General features: G+C 40.3%; 1 protein-coding gene across 3 annotated transcripts in view; it reads left to right on the forward strand.

Annotated features, from left to right (window-relative positions):
• The window catches only part of rgs12a (regulator of G protein signaling 12a), a 63,167-nt gene that overhangs the window by 25,355 nt on the left and 18,832 nt on the right, over positions 1 to 18,980 (forward strand). Inside the window, exons 1-14 of one of the 3 annotated variants that reach the window (XM_047385613.1) lie at positions 870 to 901; positions 977 to 1,075; positions 8,259 to 8,280; positions 8,546 to 8,657; positions 11,396 to 11,565; positions 12,212 to 12,304; positions 15,161 to 15,304; positions 15,817 to 15,999; positions 16,110 to 16,260; positions 17,399 to 17,496; positions 17,647 to 17,838; positions 17,951 to 18,024; positions 18,106 to 18,232; positions 18,664 to 18,760. In XM_047385613.1, the coding sequence (XP_047241569.1) occupies positions 885 to 901; positions 977 to 1,075; positions 8,259 to 8,280; positions 8,546 to 8,657; positions 11,396 to 11,565; positions 12,212 to 12,304; positions 15,161 to 15,304; positions 15,817 to 15,999; positions 16,110 to 16,260; positions 17,399 to 17,496; positions 17,647 to 17,838; positions 17,951 to 18,024; positions 18,106 to 18,232; positions 18,664 to 18,760 (1,579 nt within the window). In that variant the 5' untranslated portion in view covers positions 870 to 884. Of the gene's footprint in view, positions 1 to 869; positions 902 to 976; positions 1,076 to 8,258; positions 8,281 to 8,545; positions 8,658 to 11,395; positions 11,566 to 12,211; positions 12,305 to 15,160; positions 15,305 to 15,816; positions 16,000 to 16,109; positions 16,261 to 17,398; positions 17,497 to 17,646; positions 17,839 to 17,950; positions 18,025 to 18,105; positions 18,233 to 18,663; positions 18,761 to 18,980 lie in introns of those variants that run through there. The other 2 variants (XM_047385614.1, XM_047385612.1) reach the window with 2 other exon arrangements.

An 18,980-nucleotide genomic window follows, 5' to 3' on the forward strand; every position in this document is an offset into this window, starting at 1 on the left:
GCCGGGTCCCGTGAGGAGCAACCTGGCCACCAGGCGCTCTCCGAAGAGTCCCGACCCCAGGCCTGGCTCCAGGGTGGGACCCCGGCTCCGCCGTACCGGGCGACGTCACGTTCCTCGATATTTTTGCTCCTTATTATTTTAAATATCATTATTAACAGCCATAACTCACAACTCTGTCTTTCCTTCCTCCTGTATCCTTTCTCTTTCTGTTAATAGGGTTTACCCGCATCAACTCACACCGCTCCTGAGATCGACAAGATACTGCATGCTCCTAACTATAGATGCAGCCATGCCCTCTAATTCCCGAGCTGTCAAACTGTGGTGAAATTTAATCACGTTGGGAAAATCTACCATTGTGACAGAGCTGTTATTAATACTGTATCTTAACCAGTTTTTTACATGTTCTACAATTTCAGAGTTTCATCTTGAATGCCACAGGTCTGTTTCAAAATGAGACCACTCCTTGTACGGATTTTAAGGAATGACTTATTTCCAAATAAATATGTGTATATATTTAAATATCGCTGCTATATGAGCTTAACTGCAAGCAGAAGGCACCAATTGACACAACTGCCATTGTGATTGCAAGAAGGAAAGCTCTGCGACAGCGGATAACGAGGGTCGAGTTCAGGCTTCTGGTCCTACCTAACTTTTATTTAGATTAAACAAAAAGTCATATGGTCTCAATTTAAACTGACTCAGTGTTTTCTCCTCCCTTTGAAAGCACCCCGACTGGAAACAAAGGAGCAGGCGGGGGCAGGCCACTGTGCCTTTTTCTAAATAACGAGTGTGGATTTTGCGCCGGAGAATAAATTGGGGTTAATTCTCCTGATTCCTTCATGCCACTTTTGACAGAGACTGTGTGTATTGTGAGGCAGGCTGCCATGGCAACAGCTGCAAAGTAAGAAAAGCTTTCGCTCCCTCTTCAAAAGCAACCCAACCCTTCTTGTTCTGATTTTGATTTTTTTTTGTCCAGTACCTTGTCAAGTCTCTTCCTCTTTCACCCTCCCGTTCGTCCCCCTTTCTCCAACTTGTACAGACATGGTTTGCAGAGTATTGGGTGGGGAATGTTCAGGTATGCATTACCACATGCACACACGCATACACACACATACACACACACACACAGAGATTCTGCCTGTATGCCTCTAGTGTAACAGACCAGGGAACAATGAGTCTCAAAAAGAGACTTTCCTTCAAGAGGAGCTGGAACTTCAACACTGTAAGTAAACGGTAGGCTCCCCATCTGAGCCTCCTCTTCCTCTAGAGCTCAAAGCGAGGAGACTCTTTTTGTTCAGCCAGCTGTTTTTCTCATTAATCTGTGTCTCTGTCGCTCGTCTCTTTTTCTGGCCAACTAAAAGGAGCTGTCTGTAACGGCAGGGACCTGCGGTTGTTAGCGGCATGTTAGAATCAGCCTCAACTTGAGTCAAAGTTTAGTTTTGAAATGTCTTAGTTCATCAAAGTGTGTGAAAATTGTAATAACCCAAAGTCTTAAAGATAATAGAAGTCTATTTTGAAACATCTGAGATACCCTGTGAAGGAGTGGTGCTGGTGCACTTTTCCAAGATTTTCTCAAGTATTTGTTTACTTCCTTTCTACTCATTTCATACTTTTGCCAGCCTTATCTCTTGGTGATGCTCTACCTCACTACCTTGGCATCTGTTAACGATTCAGGCTATATGGTCAGAAGGTTATGCCAGTGTAAAACCTTTCCAAACCGGAAAGCCAAATCATGTGCTTTTCAAATTGAGCATCTATGTTATCCATTTAGTTGACCTCTGAAGACTCTAGCTGGGAGGTTGAACCTTTAAACTATCGTCTTAAGTAAATGCTGCAGAGCCACCTACACTGAGGAGTTTGTTATTAGAGATGCCAAATGTGGAGGGGAACATATGGGCAAGAGGTGACTGTACAAGGATCATCACTTTAGCCACACTGTAGGAGACTGGTGGGCAAGGACACTGTAAATCATAAAATACAGACTAGCACTTGTGGTCTAGCCGAAAAACCTTTTTTGTTTATTCCATATTCCATACAGAAGATTGTGTGGCTTCTTATGCAGCTATCACTGCCATTAAGTGACCTCTTGACTTCTCAGTGGAGTCTTGGTTATTTTGCCTCTTCACCTTTAGAGTTTTGGTGTCGTCTTCTTTGGGAGGTTTTGCACCAATGTTGCATCCTCCCCACCAAAGGGATTCTTGGTGCCTGCTTTGACAACTGGGCATTTAAAGTAATTTTTTATAATCTACTCGTAGTATATGAGGGGTCAAAGTAACAAAAATTTACTTGAAATGAATTGAAGGTGTGAAATACTGAACTTGATAAAATTGAGTGTGATAAAAACCAATTAGTGATTAATTTCAGCTCTGTGAAAATTAAAATCTGTGAATTCGGAGGTCATTAATATTTAAACATGGTAAATATTAAGTTATAAATGTTAGGGCTATCAAATTTAACGTTGCCTATTTTCATTCACTGTCTTGATTTTAAGCGTCCCTGTTTTTACCACTTCAGTTTTATCATTCATCACGTTCACGGTGTAATTTTTGTTACTTCTGGTAGATTGGAATATGGCCGGTGCGACACCGAAGTACTTGTAGTCCGTCGCCATTCCCAAGCGTTTTCAGGAGCAGGCAGTGAAATCGCTCGCCCTGGCTGGAGCAGAGAAACCCCGAACCTCTTTTTTAAAATTTACTGGAATCTTAATAAACTGAGTAGATATTTGAAGTTCAACAAACCGACATTCTCACCTAAAAACATCTTAAAAGTTTATTTGGGGTCACAGAAAGCGTATAATTTTTTATTCACAATTTTTGCCACCATTGTCCGCCATTGTTGCCCGAGCTCGATCAATCCGCTTCGACCCGCAATGAATCATGGGAAATTAGGGGTCACGGACTACAAAACTCCGCAGTTGCGCCAGGGCTGCTGCCGTGTTCCAATCTACCGGAAGTAATAAAAATTACACTGTGAACGCGATGAACGATAAAACTAAAGGGGTAAAAACGGTGGCGCTAAAATCAAGCCTGTGAATGAAAAAAGGTAATGTTAAATTTGATAACCTTAATATTTATAACACTAATATTTACCATGTGATCATTTTAATGACCTCCAAATTCACGGATTCTAATTTTCACAGAGGTGATATTAATTACAAGTCGGTTTTTACGACACTCAATCACCTTCAATTCATTTCAAGTTTATTTTTGTTACTTTGACCCTTATAATAGTCTGCTGTAAGAAAATGTTAGTTGATTCAAATAAATAATATCTACCAACAGAAGGTCACTTAAAGTTGTTATAGTTTCATCAGGGATCATAATTTTTAATTTACAAAATGGGGATCTGCACCCTAATCACTGGAAATAGAGTGTAATACAAAGATCCTACATACAGTGTAATTAAATTACAAATGAGAATTGAACTCTGATCTTATATGAAAGTACTTAAATGCTGATAAACAATGGTTTAATTAAATGGTTAAGAAGTGGTTTGTTTACAGGCAACAACTACAAGTTGGAAAAAATTAAATGGCAATGCAAGAGTACAAAATGGGGATACGGGGTCTTGAAGGGAGAACTCCAGTGTTTTCTCCTCAGCCTTTCTTCAGTGATTTTAGCTGCCTGTTTTGGGTCATTAACCTGTTGGGGGACCCAAGGCCCAGCAACGTTCTGATACAGGGCAGTACATTTCAATTCAGGATATCTTACCTTGGTAGTACTGCTGTCATGTGGAGCTGAGGAAGAACTGGTAACTAACAAGTAGATGCAGGACATGAAACAACAGTGAAGTAACTAGCATGGAATAGGCAGGTAAATTGTGTCATAGATCAAGTAATCAACAGGACGATCCAGTGGTGAACAATGAAAACCAGATAGTTTAAATGCAGAGGCAGTGTAGAGAAATGACCACTGAACAAGAAGGGGTAATCAGGTGAAATGTGGAGCAGCTGGTGGTAGGGAGAATGCAGAGCAATGGAAAAACTGAGGCTAATTCACACAGATGTGTGGGATTACTGAGAAGCCAAGGAAAGTAACTACTATCTAAACACAAGAATGAACCAAAAACCTAATGTACCATAAATGAACTGAAATAACCACAACTAGAGAACATAAGCAGGGAAACCAACAAGAATCAAACACAGGTGAATAATGACAACAGCTTGTATGGTGTTTTTTTTTTTTTTTTTTTTTAAAGCTTACTTTTTCCATTTGAAAACATAGAGCTGATGTGACTGGCCAGGACATGTTCTTCCAGAAACACAAAATTCAAGTGAAGCTTTTTTGTGTCTTTCACAGGTCTCCTAGTCTTCCCCTATGAAGCCCATTATGGTTCCATCAGACAATTATGCACAATTATTTTGGAGTTCAGCTTGAATAGTCTTCAATGGATTCATGTGTCTTTGGTTATTCTTCTGTTCTATTCTTTTGAACAACCTTGGCGTTGCCTTTTACAATATGCAAAATGCAACAATAACAAGATGTGCAGGATTAAATGCTAAATGCTACAGTATCCTTTACATTTAACTTTAACATAATTATCAATAATCTTCTTTCTGAGCTACTCAGACATATTTCCTCTTTGTTTTCTTTGGTCTTTTCTCAGTATGTTGCATGGAAGCATACCAAACAAAACCCAGTGCTATGTTTGTCCCCTTTAAATAGGCTAAATGGCTGCTAAAAGGCTTGGAGGCACATGGGATATTAATCGGGGTAAAACAGCTTGAAACACGACTATAATGCAAGGATTAATTGTCTCCGTAGGGTAGGGGTCTCCAACCTGCGGCTCCAGAGCTGTTAGTGGCTCTTCGGTCCTTCCACAATGGCTCTTAATAACTTTGGCTGAAAATTATAAAGATCAAAAAAATGTTTATAAGTATAGATACAATAACAAATGCAGTTTTTTTCAAGGAATAATTGCATTGAATTTCTACAATAGAATGACACTAAATGTCAGAGTAATATTTTTTTAGATCTATTTTTCTTCTCATTAGGTTTGAAACTGTGTGCTTTCTTACATAATTTCTCACAACATCTCATGTAAGAAAATGTATCGATCCTTGTTTTGCAAAGGTTTTGTTTTTCTTATTTTAAGACCTAAAAATAAAAATAAAATGGTAATTCTTTAAAAATGACAACAAATTTCCTATAGTAGATATTTCTCAAAAATTATAAGTAGTATTTTTTCAAAAGGTGTGGGCAAAAATAGCTGCTGAGATTGGAAAGGCTGCACCCCAGCTTTAGGGGTGCCAACAAATCTGTCCTGTTTTAGTAGGATTTAGGTTATTAATATTAATATTAGATCACACACTGGGATCACCACAGATTGGGGCATTGATGTTTTTGACTGACTTTAGTATCCTATATTAGCAATTTGCTCTCCTAGCTTTCTGTGTGTTTTCTCAAGATGATTCTTGTGTTTAGATAGTAGTTACTTTCCTTGGCTTCTCAGTAATCCCACACATCTGTGTGAATTAACCTGAGTTTTCCAAATGGCTGCCAACATTTTCAAATCCATCGTGTTTCATAAGACAGAGATTGAAAGTTCCACATAATGAAATAGAGCAACTTTACTTTACTCTGTTTACCCTACCTGTTACCTGATTAAAGTGTTGCTCTTACTGAGTACTACATGTCTTACTTAGTAAGACATGTAGTACTTACTTGTCTTATTAAACAGAGTTGTCATTTAAATAGCTTTTTAAACCTTTGCAATTCCTCTGACTACTTGACAGACAGTGTAAATAGTTAACTTTAAGTCTTCCTTCAGTAACAACATCCACAACGAACAGTGTTATTGTCAGCATGACCTGGTAGCACTTTGGTGTGACGCATTCACTGATCGGTAAAATATTAGATGTTAGAGTTTTTGACTCTCAATCACCAGTCATGGCTGATGAAGTAGGAAATTGGCTAATAGTGATTGGCAACCAAATTCTTGGTTCATGCCTATATTTTAGCATAACTTTGTGAAATAAACCATAAATAGATTATATTTGTTAACTTTAACACATACTAAATGAATGCTGGGATAATTCCAACTAGTTTCAGCTTTTAACTTTTAAAAAGTATTGTTTCAAGTTTTAAGGGTATCAAGTTACCATCCAATTTCTCCATGCCTCTACATATACAATCAGTTGTTATTAATATTTAAACAAAGCTAATCAAACGGCTAGTAATGTTTCTATTGAAGCTAAACTTTATTTTCTGACAGCCACTTGATCTTTAGCCCCGATTTAACTCTCTCTAGCATGAGTACAGCTAAAACAATGAGACATTGCATCAACTCCATGAGTCAGGACAGCATGATTAACTCTCCCATTCGTCTCTGGAAAACCTCTGCTCTTGCACAAAGTAGGTATTTATCACATTTGTCACCTATACATTTTCTGTTATAGGCGTGACCTTGGACCAGTGAGGCACTTCTAACAGCCAGAACTCACAATTTCAGCATTCAACCTGGAGACCTTTCGCTCGGACAAAACCAAAAACTGACGTCATGCTGTGTGACATGATGTCTGCCCTGTTCTCCAGAGTGAACTCTGCCCGTATAGATTTAAAGTTTGAGGTTTTGCCATTTTTAGAACCAGAAGGACAAATAGATGCCGTGGGCGTTCTCTCTCTTGCTCACTTTCTTCTTTCTGTATCTCTTTCTGTTCATGTTGGTCCTCCCCTCCTGTGATTACCAAACACATGCTAAGCCACCACAGAAGAAGCGGCTTTTGGGTGTTGAAGATTGTAGGGGTTTATTCAGCAGCACGGTTGTAAAAGAGGCCATGACACGCAATTAGTGGTTCGGTGGTCTATGTCTGATTGAGATTTTCATGTGGCCAGTCCTGGAATAGAACTGAACGTCATGCCCCCTGTGTGCTTTCAAATGACCAGCTGGGTCTACAATGAACATCATGTGAAATCATTTTAGCATTTAGCTGTCAGATTAGCTCCATCAGTTCTTGCTTTGCTTCTTCTTTATCATCCCAGCTCTTAAATATTATTCAAGGCCTAATACCTGTGTGCTTTGCAAAGCCTGTAAAAGAAAAGTCTGTTTATGCATTTTCTCAGCTTTGCATATTCTCACTTTGAAGTGGCACATCAGAAAATACTCCACTGGAAATAGTCTCCCCTTTTCAGATTGTATCCTCCAACGCACCGATCTTTTGTGAGTGTTCTTGGAGCTATTCCCAGGATTTTCTTCCCAACATTTAAATGTAATGGTGAAAACAGTTTGACGGTTTGGGCTTAGAATCTCTCTCAGCTTCCTTTACACAAAAAGGATTATACAAGAGACTATATTGTTAGGTTAACATTATCTTCAGGATGTAATAAAACCAAAGTTGATTTCCTCTTAAGTCTTGTTTATCATAAAATATAGGCATGAACCAAGCTACAAGAGATAGAAAGATTTTTTTTCAGAACGACTTCATGTTACAAAATTTACAGTTAAGAGCTGCTGCGTTATGCTTTAGCTCTCTTTTTCACATCACAAGTATCTACTGACGTGTGATATTAATATCAATACAGAAATACTCATTATGGGCAGCTTGGAAGCCTAATCCCCAATACTTGATGGGCTGCAAATGTGTGAAGGTTTGATTTATGCAGCAAGCCTTTTTGCTGGAATACTTTCTGATGTAGGATGACACCTCCGCTGACGTGTGAAAACGACTTTAGTTTACTGTTATACAATGCAGAAAATACAGAAACTGGAGCTAGAAAGAAAAAGAACAAACAAGATCATTTAAATGTTTATTTTAATGGTTTAGCAAATAATTATGGAGGATTCAACATGTGGCTGACATGGCTACCTTGTGGTGTCATTGCTCAGGGACATGGGCCACTCATTCCCTGCATTAGCAAGTGAAAAGAGGACCATCGCAGCCACTGATGGCCTCCTAAGTAAACAGTCTTGATGAGCCCTTGTCGTTTTGACTGTGGTGAGCAGGAATGCTCACAATCAGGGATGTGTGTGTTTTAGAGAGAGAAAGGGTGGATACTGGTGGAGAGATGTGAACAGCTGTGTGTGTGTATGTGTGTGTGTGTATCATGGAGGCCAAAGGTCCGCCCAGGAACAAATGAGCTGACTGGTAGAAGGTGCAGACTCACACTTTCAGAAAATAAACCAGGGAGACACACTCCTCAAAGTAGCTGGTTGTGATGCCTGAAGAAACTTCACCACCAGATCAGGCTTCGGTCTCTTCTCTCAGCACTGCAGGTCATGAGGACAGCCTCTCATTCACGTCTCTCTTTGTTCTCTTTCAGTCTGCCGCTTCTTCAGATGGTGGTGAGTACAATTCATTTTTTTTCTAAAATCCAGTGCAGCAATAAATCCTAAGCTCTCCTTTAAGCTATCCTTACCGAAACTCTTACAACTTGACCAGCATGCCCTGTTTTGCTCATTTGCACAGAACTAATTGAGAAAAACAGCCTAATGAAAGTCTCTCCTTGAGGATGGTGTGTTCATTGTAGGCAGCATGCCTCATTAACAAAGGGTGTTTGGGGTTCCTGTTGGGTTAACGCCCAAGCTGTCTGGTTGTCTCTTTTTATAGAGCATTTGGCAACATTCACAAGTCTGCAGCAAAGAGTTCAGTTGGGCTCCTTTTGCTGCTGCTACTGAGCATCAGATCCATTGTAAAGCTACCTCATTAACTGAGCAGTGTGGTAAGTTCAGATCCCAAAGCTTCGGTCATGTTACATTAAAGCGATAGTTTGGATTCTCTGAAGGGAGGTTCTGTAAAGTTGTTGTCAGGATTAGTTCCCTCATCTATAGTAGACAGAAGTGATACTGCAGGAAGATTGTAGAAAAGTAAAGAAACTCTGGGTGATGGAAGGCTAGCAGGCACTTGGATGTTTTAGTGGATTTTAGCTCTTTAAAACAACTCAAGCTGAAATGTTGATATCCATGGAATAAGGCATGGGAGATTCCCACAGTACAGTAACCTTGAATAACAAATACCAAGGCATTAGTGCTCACACAAAGACATTGTGTAACACGATTTAAAAACAGCTTGCCAATCATCTTGTAGCTTGTCAGTTTTTACTTTTATGATTGTGTGGCATTAATAAGAGTAATGGACTTGTTCAGTTTTTACAGTTTAAATATTGCCAAACTGCGAAACTTGTCCTTTCAGTAAGTATGAGGAAAATCATAGTCACTTTATTTCAGCCAGCTGACTGGCAGTTCACATCATCTAGCTTGGGAATGGGCAGCTCTGTCTTCCTCTGTGCTCCCACAGCAAAGCTCTGGTCAGTCTCCCTGATCGGTAATCAGTCCATGCCAATGTAACGCAATATTGGCGTACATTAAACATCAACACTGATAAAAACTTTGCAGAACCTGTTGAAAAGTGCTGTAACTAAACACGAACAAATGGCTTATCAGCTATATTTGAACAGCCGCTCTTAGTAACACAGTCTAACATATTGTTTAATGGTGTTGAAATAAATAAACCCACACCAAGTTACTGTATGTAGTTTTAAAAACACACCCACTGAGTCAAAAGAACTCGCTCACAGAGTGGGTTTAAAAGGTCACACTGAGGCTTTAGTCATACTCTGATCTCAGCTACTATTTATGATGCTTTTTATTTATTTCACTAGGTCACAGATGAGCTGCGCCTGTTTCTAAATCCTTCAAACTCATGCATGTATATTAGCAGCATGAAGACATGTATAACTGCACCTCCTAAAAAGCATCAATGACAACTAGGTAACTGCTCAGAATAAAAACGAATGTGCATCTGTAACCAGCTGTGCGGGGACCTTTTTGTTCTGAGCACCCCTTGTTTGGTCTGCCCACAGCTCTAAAGTGGCCATCTGTCGCCATAACAGCAGGTACTGCTCAGGCTAAGGCGCTAATTTAGTCGCCCACCAGTTGCTAAATAGTTGCCCACTCTTACTCATTGTGTCCCTGCAATCAGCCACAACCCCCACTCCATTTTCTTTTCCTTTTCTTTTACAATGCTCTCTTTTTCTTCTCCCGTCCTTATAGCAACATCTGCTATTTTTTTACTTCATGTTTCCCATTATTCGACTCTAAATTGTCTGTTATGTGCTACAAAGACTCTTGAAGAAATCCTTGCTCATACTGTAGTAGTATTTAAGTACATTTGTAGTTTTAGTCTGATTTCATAAAACATTCAGCACCCTCAGCAATCACTGACACAACTCATAGCGAAGTATGTAGAAGAGCCTTAAAATAAGTGGTTGCTATGGAGACTCAATGCCACTTTTTGCCACAATTAGCTTTGTTTTTTGGGGGGTTTTTTTTACCTCTCTTACCATCCTCCTTCCAGGGCATAATGGTCCTCATCCAACCTTGTTTGTCACAGTTCCAGTTGTTTTAAACTTTTTCATTATTGACATGGTTGCCATTTCCTGACATACATGCCTGTCTTACTTGAGAGTGGCACGTTCTTTTGTCTTTCCCATTTTGAAGAGCGCCCGGAGAGATTGGCCTCTTTGTCAGGTCATTCTTATTGTGCGTTCTGTGACTTCTCGGTCGGAAACAAAAACACCCCTTGAAATTGAAATTCTGTTTTATTCAATATGCCTGCCATACATGCAAAACACAGTGAAAGTAGCAGATGTAAAGTATATTTTACCTCTATCTGTTAAACTAGTTCAACACATATTGATTAGCGCATTCTTTTACTGTTTGAATGCACGGAATGGAGAGAAATACTTGTTGTCGTCTTTTATTGCTGATAGTGGCACCCTAGCAATTAGCGCCCCGCTTATGTGTTTCACATCTAAATGTGTGTTTGATGTGATTCCCAGATTGGAGCTCCAACTCCGACAAATCAAACAAATAGTAACCCAGGGGAAAAAAAGGAAACCTAATGAAATCACTACTCTGATCTCATAAAAAAGCAGTTTCAGTTACCATTATTTATGAGCTGCACATAATATCGAATTGCAGCCGCCATCGACATATCAAAGTGTGCATAATTGCAGTTACAACTGTTTGGATGCAATATCTGGTATATTTGGTTATCCAAGTAATCAGCAATAGTATTGCAGTCATGTTTTATCATGTAATATCATTTGGCCTTTTTTTTATTTTATACAAACAATTTTGGCTGATTTTATTACAAACATTTGCCTAGTGAAGCTACCAAATAAATGTGCCCAAATTCAAGGCTGGATTAATATAAATTATTCAGTGTGTAGTTATGCTACTTACTGCTATAAAGATTTTATTTTAAGGCTTTTAACAAATCTTCTCCAGGATGGGAAAGATTGTCCAGGGTGCTTTGTGCTATGTTAATAAGTCTTGAAGAAAATTAATTTAAAAAGAAAGAGTTATATTTTTGGTGGACTAACTGACAACACTCAAAAGTTTTACACAAACGAAATTTTTGAGTTCCCCATTTCCTATTACGTTTTGCTTCTTGCAGACTACAGTAGAATCCAGCTGCAGGGATGCTGCAGCCAGACCAGCCTAAACAGCAATGGCAGTCTTCCAGGAGCCGGCAGCCATCCAGGGGCCGTTGAGCACCGGGTGGCTGGCTGGTCCACCTGCTTTGAGCGGCTTCTCCAGGACTCTGTGGGAGTGCGTTACTTCTCGGTAAGTTGGCATGAAGTTCAAAGAAGTTTTCCCAAGCAGCAAGTTTCTGGGAAAATCATTGAGAAATCAATAATGGCTAAGCTCTTTTTACTAACCCCACTTTGATTTTTATAATCCCTTGGAGGAATTGTGTTTTAGTTATGAATCTATACCTTGGAGTTTCCATTTGCTAAATGAAATTTAGTACATAAAGAAACTGGATTGGACTTAAGAAGTTAGCCAACGTCTGGGCCAATAATGTACATATCTACATAGTCATGCATTGGCAATAACGTTCTGATATTTGCAAATGGTTCCAGTTCAGAGCAGTTCATCAAAGGTCCCCCTTTTAAGCAGTGACACTTTTGTTATACTGTACTCTGTCCTCCCACACTAAAGATGTTTCAGTGAATGTAGTCCATAACACCTTCAGAAAGCTCGGCAATAAGTGCTGGCTCCAGAGATCCACCTCCCTACTCACCCTCCCTCCACACTGATCAGCTTCTCTCTCGCCCACACCATCCTGCGCCCACGCTTACAATACACCAGTCTTGTTACATTGCACCCGGTAATTTCTGCCCTCGCTAATGGTCTCAACAGCTCTGGGTAAGACAGGAAAACAATTGGCTGCTTCAGATTATGTAAAACCTATGGTGTGCTTCCACAGGAATTTCTCAAGAAAGAATTCAGTGAGGAGAATATCTTGTTCTGGCAGGCCTGTGAATACTTCAGTCATGTCCCTGCAACAGACAAAAAGCAGGTAAGAACAGCTACAGATGGAACCAGATGCTGTTATGTTTCCGCATAGTTTCTGTTGTGAATGTGAATTTTTTTTTTTGAGTTTAGAAGATTATGACACATAGGGCCTTCCACACTTATTGGCACCCTTGGTAAAGATCTTTTACAGAAGCTACAGAATAAGAAATATCTGTTTTCAGCAAAGTCACACTTACTGACTCCCTTAACAATTCCTATAAAACAAATGTTGCTGAAGCATTTTGTGGTTTATACTTTACTTTTTAAAGTTAATCAAAGCAAACTTTTTTAATCCATGATTTCCTGTTTCCCTGGGCTATAAATATGATGTGCCTTTTCTTTTCGCTGCTTTTCAAAATGGGAAAGATAAACTACAATTCCAGTCAGGGCAGACAGACAGACGGACGGACGGACGGACAGACAGACAGACAGACAGACAGATAGATAGATTGCAGGAAGCCCATGAAAAATCTCCTTTTCATCATATTTACGAGGGGTGCCATTGATGGCAGACGGTGCAATAAAAGGACAGCTACACATTGGACAAAATAGTTTTCGTCACCAATATTTTAACACTGCAGAGAAATTCTCTGACAGGTTTAATTTATTTTTATCTCCCTGTAATGATGTTGATCACTTAACAAATCATTGTAATGATCATTGTTTGTCTATTCTAGATGAAGTTTGTCCTGTTAAATCCAGTTTAGCTCCTGCTTCAAAACCTTCACCCTGGGTAAATGACAGCATTCACTGTTTAAAGCGTGACTGTCGTAAAGTTGAGCGTCTGTGGAAGAAAACTCGTTTACACGTTCATTTGCTTCACTTAAAGGATCTTTTAGTCTCTTTTAATAATGCAGTCCAAGATGCAAGGGCAGCTTACTTCTCAAACCTGGTCATAAAGAGTAGAGGGAATCCAAAGGTGTTATTTGACACAATTACTGATATCCTTACTCCTGCTCTACCTGTTGTTCCAATTTCTTCAAATGAGGATTGTAATAATTTTCTTTCTTTTCTGGTAGATAAAATCAGTAATATATGATCTAACATCTCCCCGTCTGGTTCTTCACTGACCGTACCTGCTCCAGCTCGGCCTGATGTTATAGAAAGTTTTTCTCCTATTTCTTTAATTGAGCTGGTAAAATTAGTGGACTCAACGAAAGCATCTTCTTGCTCTCTTGATATTCTACCTGCCTCTCTGTTCAAAAATGTTTACCGTCATATCAGTCCCTGTGTGCTTTCGATAATTAACACTTCACTGGCCTCTGGTCAAGTACCCACTTACTTTAAGAACGCTGTCATTTACCCACTTTTAAAGAAACCCAAGCTTGACCCTTCTATTTTCAACAGTTATAGACCAATTTCAAAATTACCCTTTTTATCTAAGGTTGTGGAAAAGGTTGTATCTATGCAGCTGATAGCCTTCATGGACAAACACAATATCCTTGACAAATATCAGTCTGGTTTTCGTAAGTTTCATTCCACAGAAACAGCTCTTGTTAGAGTTTCTAGCAATATCTTGTTACGTAGTGATGCAAGAGAGTGTTCTGTTGTGCTGATGTTGGACCTTCTGCCTTCGATACTGTTGACCATCATATCTTGCTCGATAGGCTGAGACATTGGGTGGGTGTATCTGGTTCTGCTTTAGAGTGGTTCACTTCATATCTATCTGAACGATGCTTCTGTGTGGCTGCCTCTAGGTACAGGTCCTCTCCAGCCTCCCTTTCTTGTGGTGTCCCCCAAGGTTCTGTCCTAGGGCCCTTGTTATTTTTATTGTAATTGCTTCCTTTACAGCATATCCTGAGCACTTTTGAGGGCATTTCTTATCACTGTTATGCTGACAATATTCAGCTGTATATTTCCTTTAAACCTGAACATGTTTTTAAGTTACAGTTGCTGATTGTATGTTTTGAATCTATCAAAAGTTTGATGGCTGATAACTTTCTCCAACTTAATGATGAAAAAACTGAAGTCCTTGTTTGTGTCCCTGATAGATTTATACCCAGGATAATGGAAACTCTTGGTCCTCTTGGCAAATTTGCTAAATCTTCCATCAGGAACCTTGGTGTAACCTTTGACTCTGTTTTCTCCTGAGATACCCACATCAAATCTCTGGTTCACTCTTGTTTTTATCATTTACGTAACCTTGCTAAGTTAAGTCCCATTGTGTCACGTTCTAAACTTGAGATTGCTATCCATGCATTCATTTCCTCACGTTTGGATTACTGTAATGCTTTATTTACCTGTCTTAGCAAAAACTCCCTGGAACGTCTCCAGGTTGTTCAAAATGCTGCTGCTAGACTTCTGACAAAATCTTCTAAGTATTCCCACTCCACACCGTTACTCATCCAGCTGCACTGGCTCCCCATTAAATTCAGAGCTCAGTTTAAGATTCTGGTCTTGACTTATAGAGGTCTTCATGGTCAAGCCCCAACTTATATCAGTGAACTCTTATATCCGTACAATCCCCCCAGGTCTCTGAGGTCATGCGATAAAGTCCTACTGGCTGTACATCACACAAGGCTGAAAACTAAGGGTGATAGAGCTTTTGCAACATTAGCTCCCCGACTCTGGAACTCTATCCCCTTGTGTATAAGGACTGCGGATTCGGTGGTGTCTTTTAAAAAACAGCTAAAAACTCATCTTTTTAGGCTTGCGTTTGGTTAGTTTATTTTTGATTTTATCTTATCTTCTTCTATTTTACATATATAAATATATTATTCCAATTGTACTTTGTATTAGTGTTGTGAAGCACTTTGTGATCTGTGTCTTGAGAGGTGCTATATAAATAAAATTTTACTTACTTACATGTAAGGTCTCTCTAAATAAAAGCCACTAACCTCACCAACGCTCTTTCCCGCAGCTGTCCCAGAGAGCGGGGGAGATCTACAACAGTTTCCTGTCCAGCAAGGCCACCATGCCAGTGAACATCGACAGCCAGGCCCAGCTGGCAGATGACGTCCTCACCTCCCCTCAGCCTGACATGTTCAAGACCCAGCAGCTACAGGTACTAGATCCTCACCGTTTTTATGTCCTCTGTGTTGTTAGAAGAACTCAGCTGTTCTGTATCACACTGGTAATAAAGGCATCTTCTGGACAGCATTAATACGGGAGGGATTCTGTGTGTAGCAGGGGGTTTTGGTTTCATCTAGCCTCCATTCGCTTTGTGCAAGCATATTGAGGTTTTGTTGGTGGCCATCTGGGTTTGTTTACAGAAAGGCTCAGAGGCTTTACCAGAGAGATAAACACAAACTGGCATACACCCACAGAGAATTCAACACACAGTATACACACAGGGAGCCATAGAGATGCAGTCAAAAATCTGTGTATTTTCAGCTTGTAGATTAGAATAATTACATGTGAACGGATAAGGCTGCTGTCATAACATCAGCTGGAAGTGTATGTTATTACTGGGACTGCCCTTCTTCCTGGCTCTTGTCTTGTCTTCAGACTCAGGATATTATTTTATTATTTGGGTTCCAAATGCTAAATCTCACTCTAATTTTAATATATCCATAGATCTTCAACCTAATGAAGTTCGACAGCTACTCGCGTTTCCTAAAGTCCTCCCTCTACCTGGAATGCCTGCGCGCTGAAGAGGATGGTCACCCCCTGCCTGACCCCTACCAGATCCCCTGCAGCCCTGCGCCTTCCAAACACAGCGCCAGCTCTGACCGCTCCACCCTCTCCACTCCCAAAAAGGTAGCGCTTTTAAACGGCATGCTATATCAGCACGTTTGGGGTTTTTGGCACCGCTCGCTCATGGCCAGACCTTAAGGATAATATGTGGTTTTCGTTTTTGCCACGCACAGGACATCAGAAAGCAGAGATCTGGGAAGTCACCGAATGAAGACACCAAGGACGAGAACGCAGATAAGAAACGTGGCATCTTCTTCTCCTGGTCCCGCAACAGAAGCTTTGGGAAGGGTCCAAAGAAGAAAGACATTGGTGACATTAATCTAGGTTAGAATTAATGAGTGTCGTGCTTTGTTTGCCTAAGCCCTTATTATTCTATATTATTGAAATAATGTTAAATTAGCACAAGATTAAGGTATGTATGCAAAAGTATTCATATCCCTTAAACATTTTCACTTTTTATCACATTACAGCCAAAAACTTTGTTTAATTGGGATTGTACACTATATTGCCAAAAGTATAGGGTCAGAGCACCAAGTTAATGAATTCCAGTGTTGCAATCACTTCCATGGCTGCAGGTATATAGGCTGGTGTGGAGAACCTCGACTGGCCTGCACAGAGTCCTGACCTCAACCTTCTTGAATACCTTTATGATGAATTAGGGCAGAGGCTGCAATTCAAGTTTTCTCAGCTAACTATAAACACACTCCTAAACCTTGTAGAAGATGTTTACAGAATAGTTAAAGTTGCTATTGCTGGCAATGGTGGTTCCATCAACAAATTGGACTTTATAGACTAAGAATAGTAGAATAGGCATCTTCAACCAGGATCTTCATGGGGTCTTCTGTTTTCGTTCTCTGGTTGATTTGCACATTTCTTGGAAACAGAACCCGTCCCCTTCCTGAACCATGTGATGGCTGGACATTTCCATGCTGTTTATTCTAGCACATAATTCTTTGAACAGATGAAGGTGAAACCTTCGGGCATTTGGAAATTGTACTCGTAGATGAACCAGACTTGTGGACGCCCACGATTCTCTTCCGTTATTTCTTGGCTTATTCTTTAGATTTCTCCCATGATTTCACACAAGGAGGCAGTATGCTTGAGGTATTGCCCTAAAGTACATCTATATCAGAAGCTTACAAAACCATGATCTAACCTGTTCAAATTGTTTAAAGTCTCCTTAGTGTATACAAACATCTGAAAGTAAAAACATCTGAACATTTTCTTGTTCTTCCATTTAGCAAATAGAAATAGTTGTGTTATACCTAAATTACCTAAAACAGTAAAACTTTGGTCTGATAAAATTTGGGACAATGAGAAAAAAAGGTTATGTGTCCAATTATACACTGTATGTTAAAATGGGATTTTAATGGTAAATCATTTTTTGCAGCCTTGGCTGACCACCATTAGAAATCTAAAGAGGTTTTCTTTATCAGGCTCATCCTCTTCTGTTTTCTTGCAGACTTTTGGGGCAGCAACGGTCGGAGAGAGTCCCAGGGCTCCCTGTCGTCCAGTGCCAGTCTGGAGATCCCCAATTCTGTCTCTGCTGCCAAAATGGAGGTAGGTCCGCCCTGGTCAGGTGAATTCACCATAAAAGGCCAGAGTTCATCTTTTTTTTCCACTTGATAAGCCCGCACACATTTTTTTCTTGAGCAATATAAAGACAAGTGAGTGATAAATTGAGTAGTTTTATGAATCTTGTGTCCGCAGTCTGACAATCGCCACTCAGTCGGAGCGTGGGAACGCACGGCCAGGCACTGTAGCGTGCTGCTGCCCGACGGCTCCTGCTCCTCCATCACCCTCCGGCCTGGTGCCTCCATTAGAGAGGTCCTCCAAGATCTGTGTCGTAACATATGCGTCAACATTGCTGCTGTGGATCTTTTCCTTGTGGGAGGGGAGAAGGTTAGGAAAGACTTTCTTTAATTTATTATGATAGAAACACCTTCACTAATGTGTTTGGACAAGTATAATTGGATTCCAATCCAATAGGATGTCTTGCTTTTGTTTCTTGTAGCCTTTAGTGTTGGACCAAGACTGTATGACTCTGTGTTCACGAGACCTAAGACTGGAGAAGCGTACTTTGTTCCGGTATAAAACTTTCTCTTCTTATCTGTTTCATTTCTGCTTTAATTTTTTCCTCAGTAACCTTTGCCATTTGTTTGTTCTTAGGTTGGACCTGGTGCCTATTAATCGCTCCGTTGGTCTTAAAGCCAAACCTACAAAACCAGTCACAGAGGTCCTCCGTCCCGTGGTGGCCAAATACGGCCTGAATCTCAGTGATCTCGTGGCTAAAATAGTAAGTTGTCCCCAGTGGCTACAATGCTTTAATGTTGTTGAAGCTCCTGTACATTGAGACTGAGCAGCCTATGCAGCAAGGGTGGAGTATCATGGTCAGGGGGGAAGGGAGACGACCACATCCTTTTCCATCTCTACACAGTGGTTAAGAGCTCTGAGTCAGCCCAGCATGTGAAGATGGAGCAGCAGGGCTGTAATTAAGAATGACGACACCCCTCAAACATGCCGACTCTTTGGCCCTCCTCTTAACCCCTGTCAGGATTATTTCAGTCCTGAGGGTTTGCAGGCATTATAACTGCATTATACAGTAGACCAAAGCTGAAAGAGAGCTTACAAATGAGCCACATGCTCACGCACTCAAATATCAGCCACAGTCTGAGGTATTTACGGAGCAACAGGTGACGACACTAACATGTTGTGTTTGATGATTAGAGTGGAGAGATCGAGCCACTGGATTTGGGTGCCCCCATATCGAGTCTGGACGGCCTGCGAGTTGTGCTGGAGCGAGCAGACCCATGTTCAGGCAAAGGTAATACATGTTCAAATTGTCCGACTTTGCACACCCAACATTACAGTGCCATGCAAAGTATTAAACACTATTTTAGTGGGATTTTAGGTGATAGAACAACACAAAATAGTGATTCATAAAAAGGAAGAAACAATGCTTGTAGTATTTGGTTAGATATCATCTTTCTAAAAAGTGTTATGCAGATTTGCTGAAGAAACTACCACACAGTATGATGCTGCCA

This window comes from Girardinichthys multiradiatus, chromosome 14 (assembly GCF_021462225.1).
Source record: "Girardinichthys multiradiatus isolate DD_20200921_A chromosome 14, DD_fGirMul_XY1, whole genome shotgun sequence".
Classification (NCBI taxonomy): Eukaryota; Metazoa; Chordata; class Actinopteri; order Cyprinodontiformes; family Goodeidae; genus Girardinichthys; species Girardinichthys multiradiatus.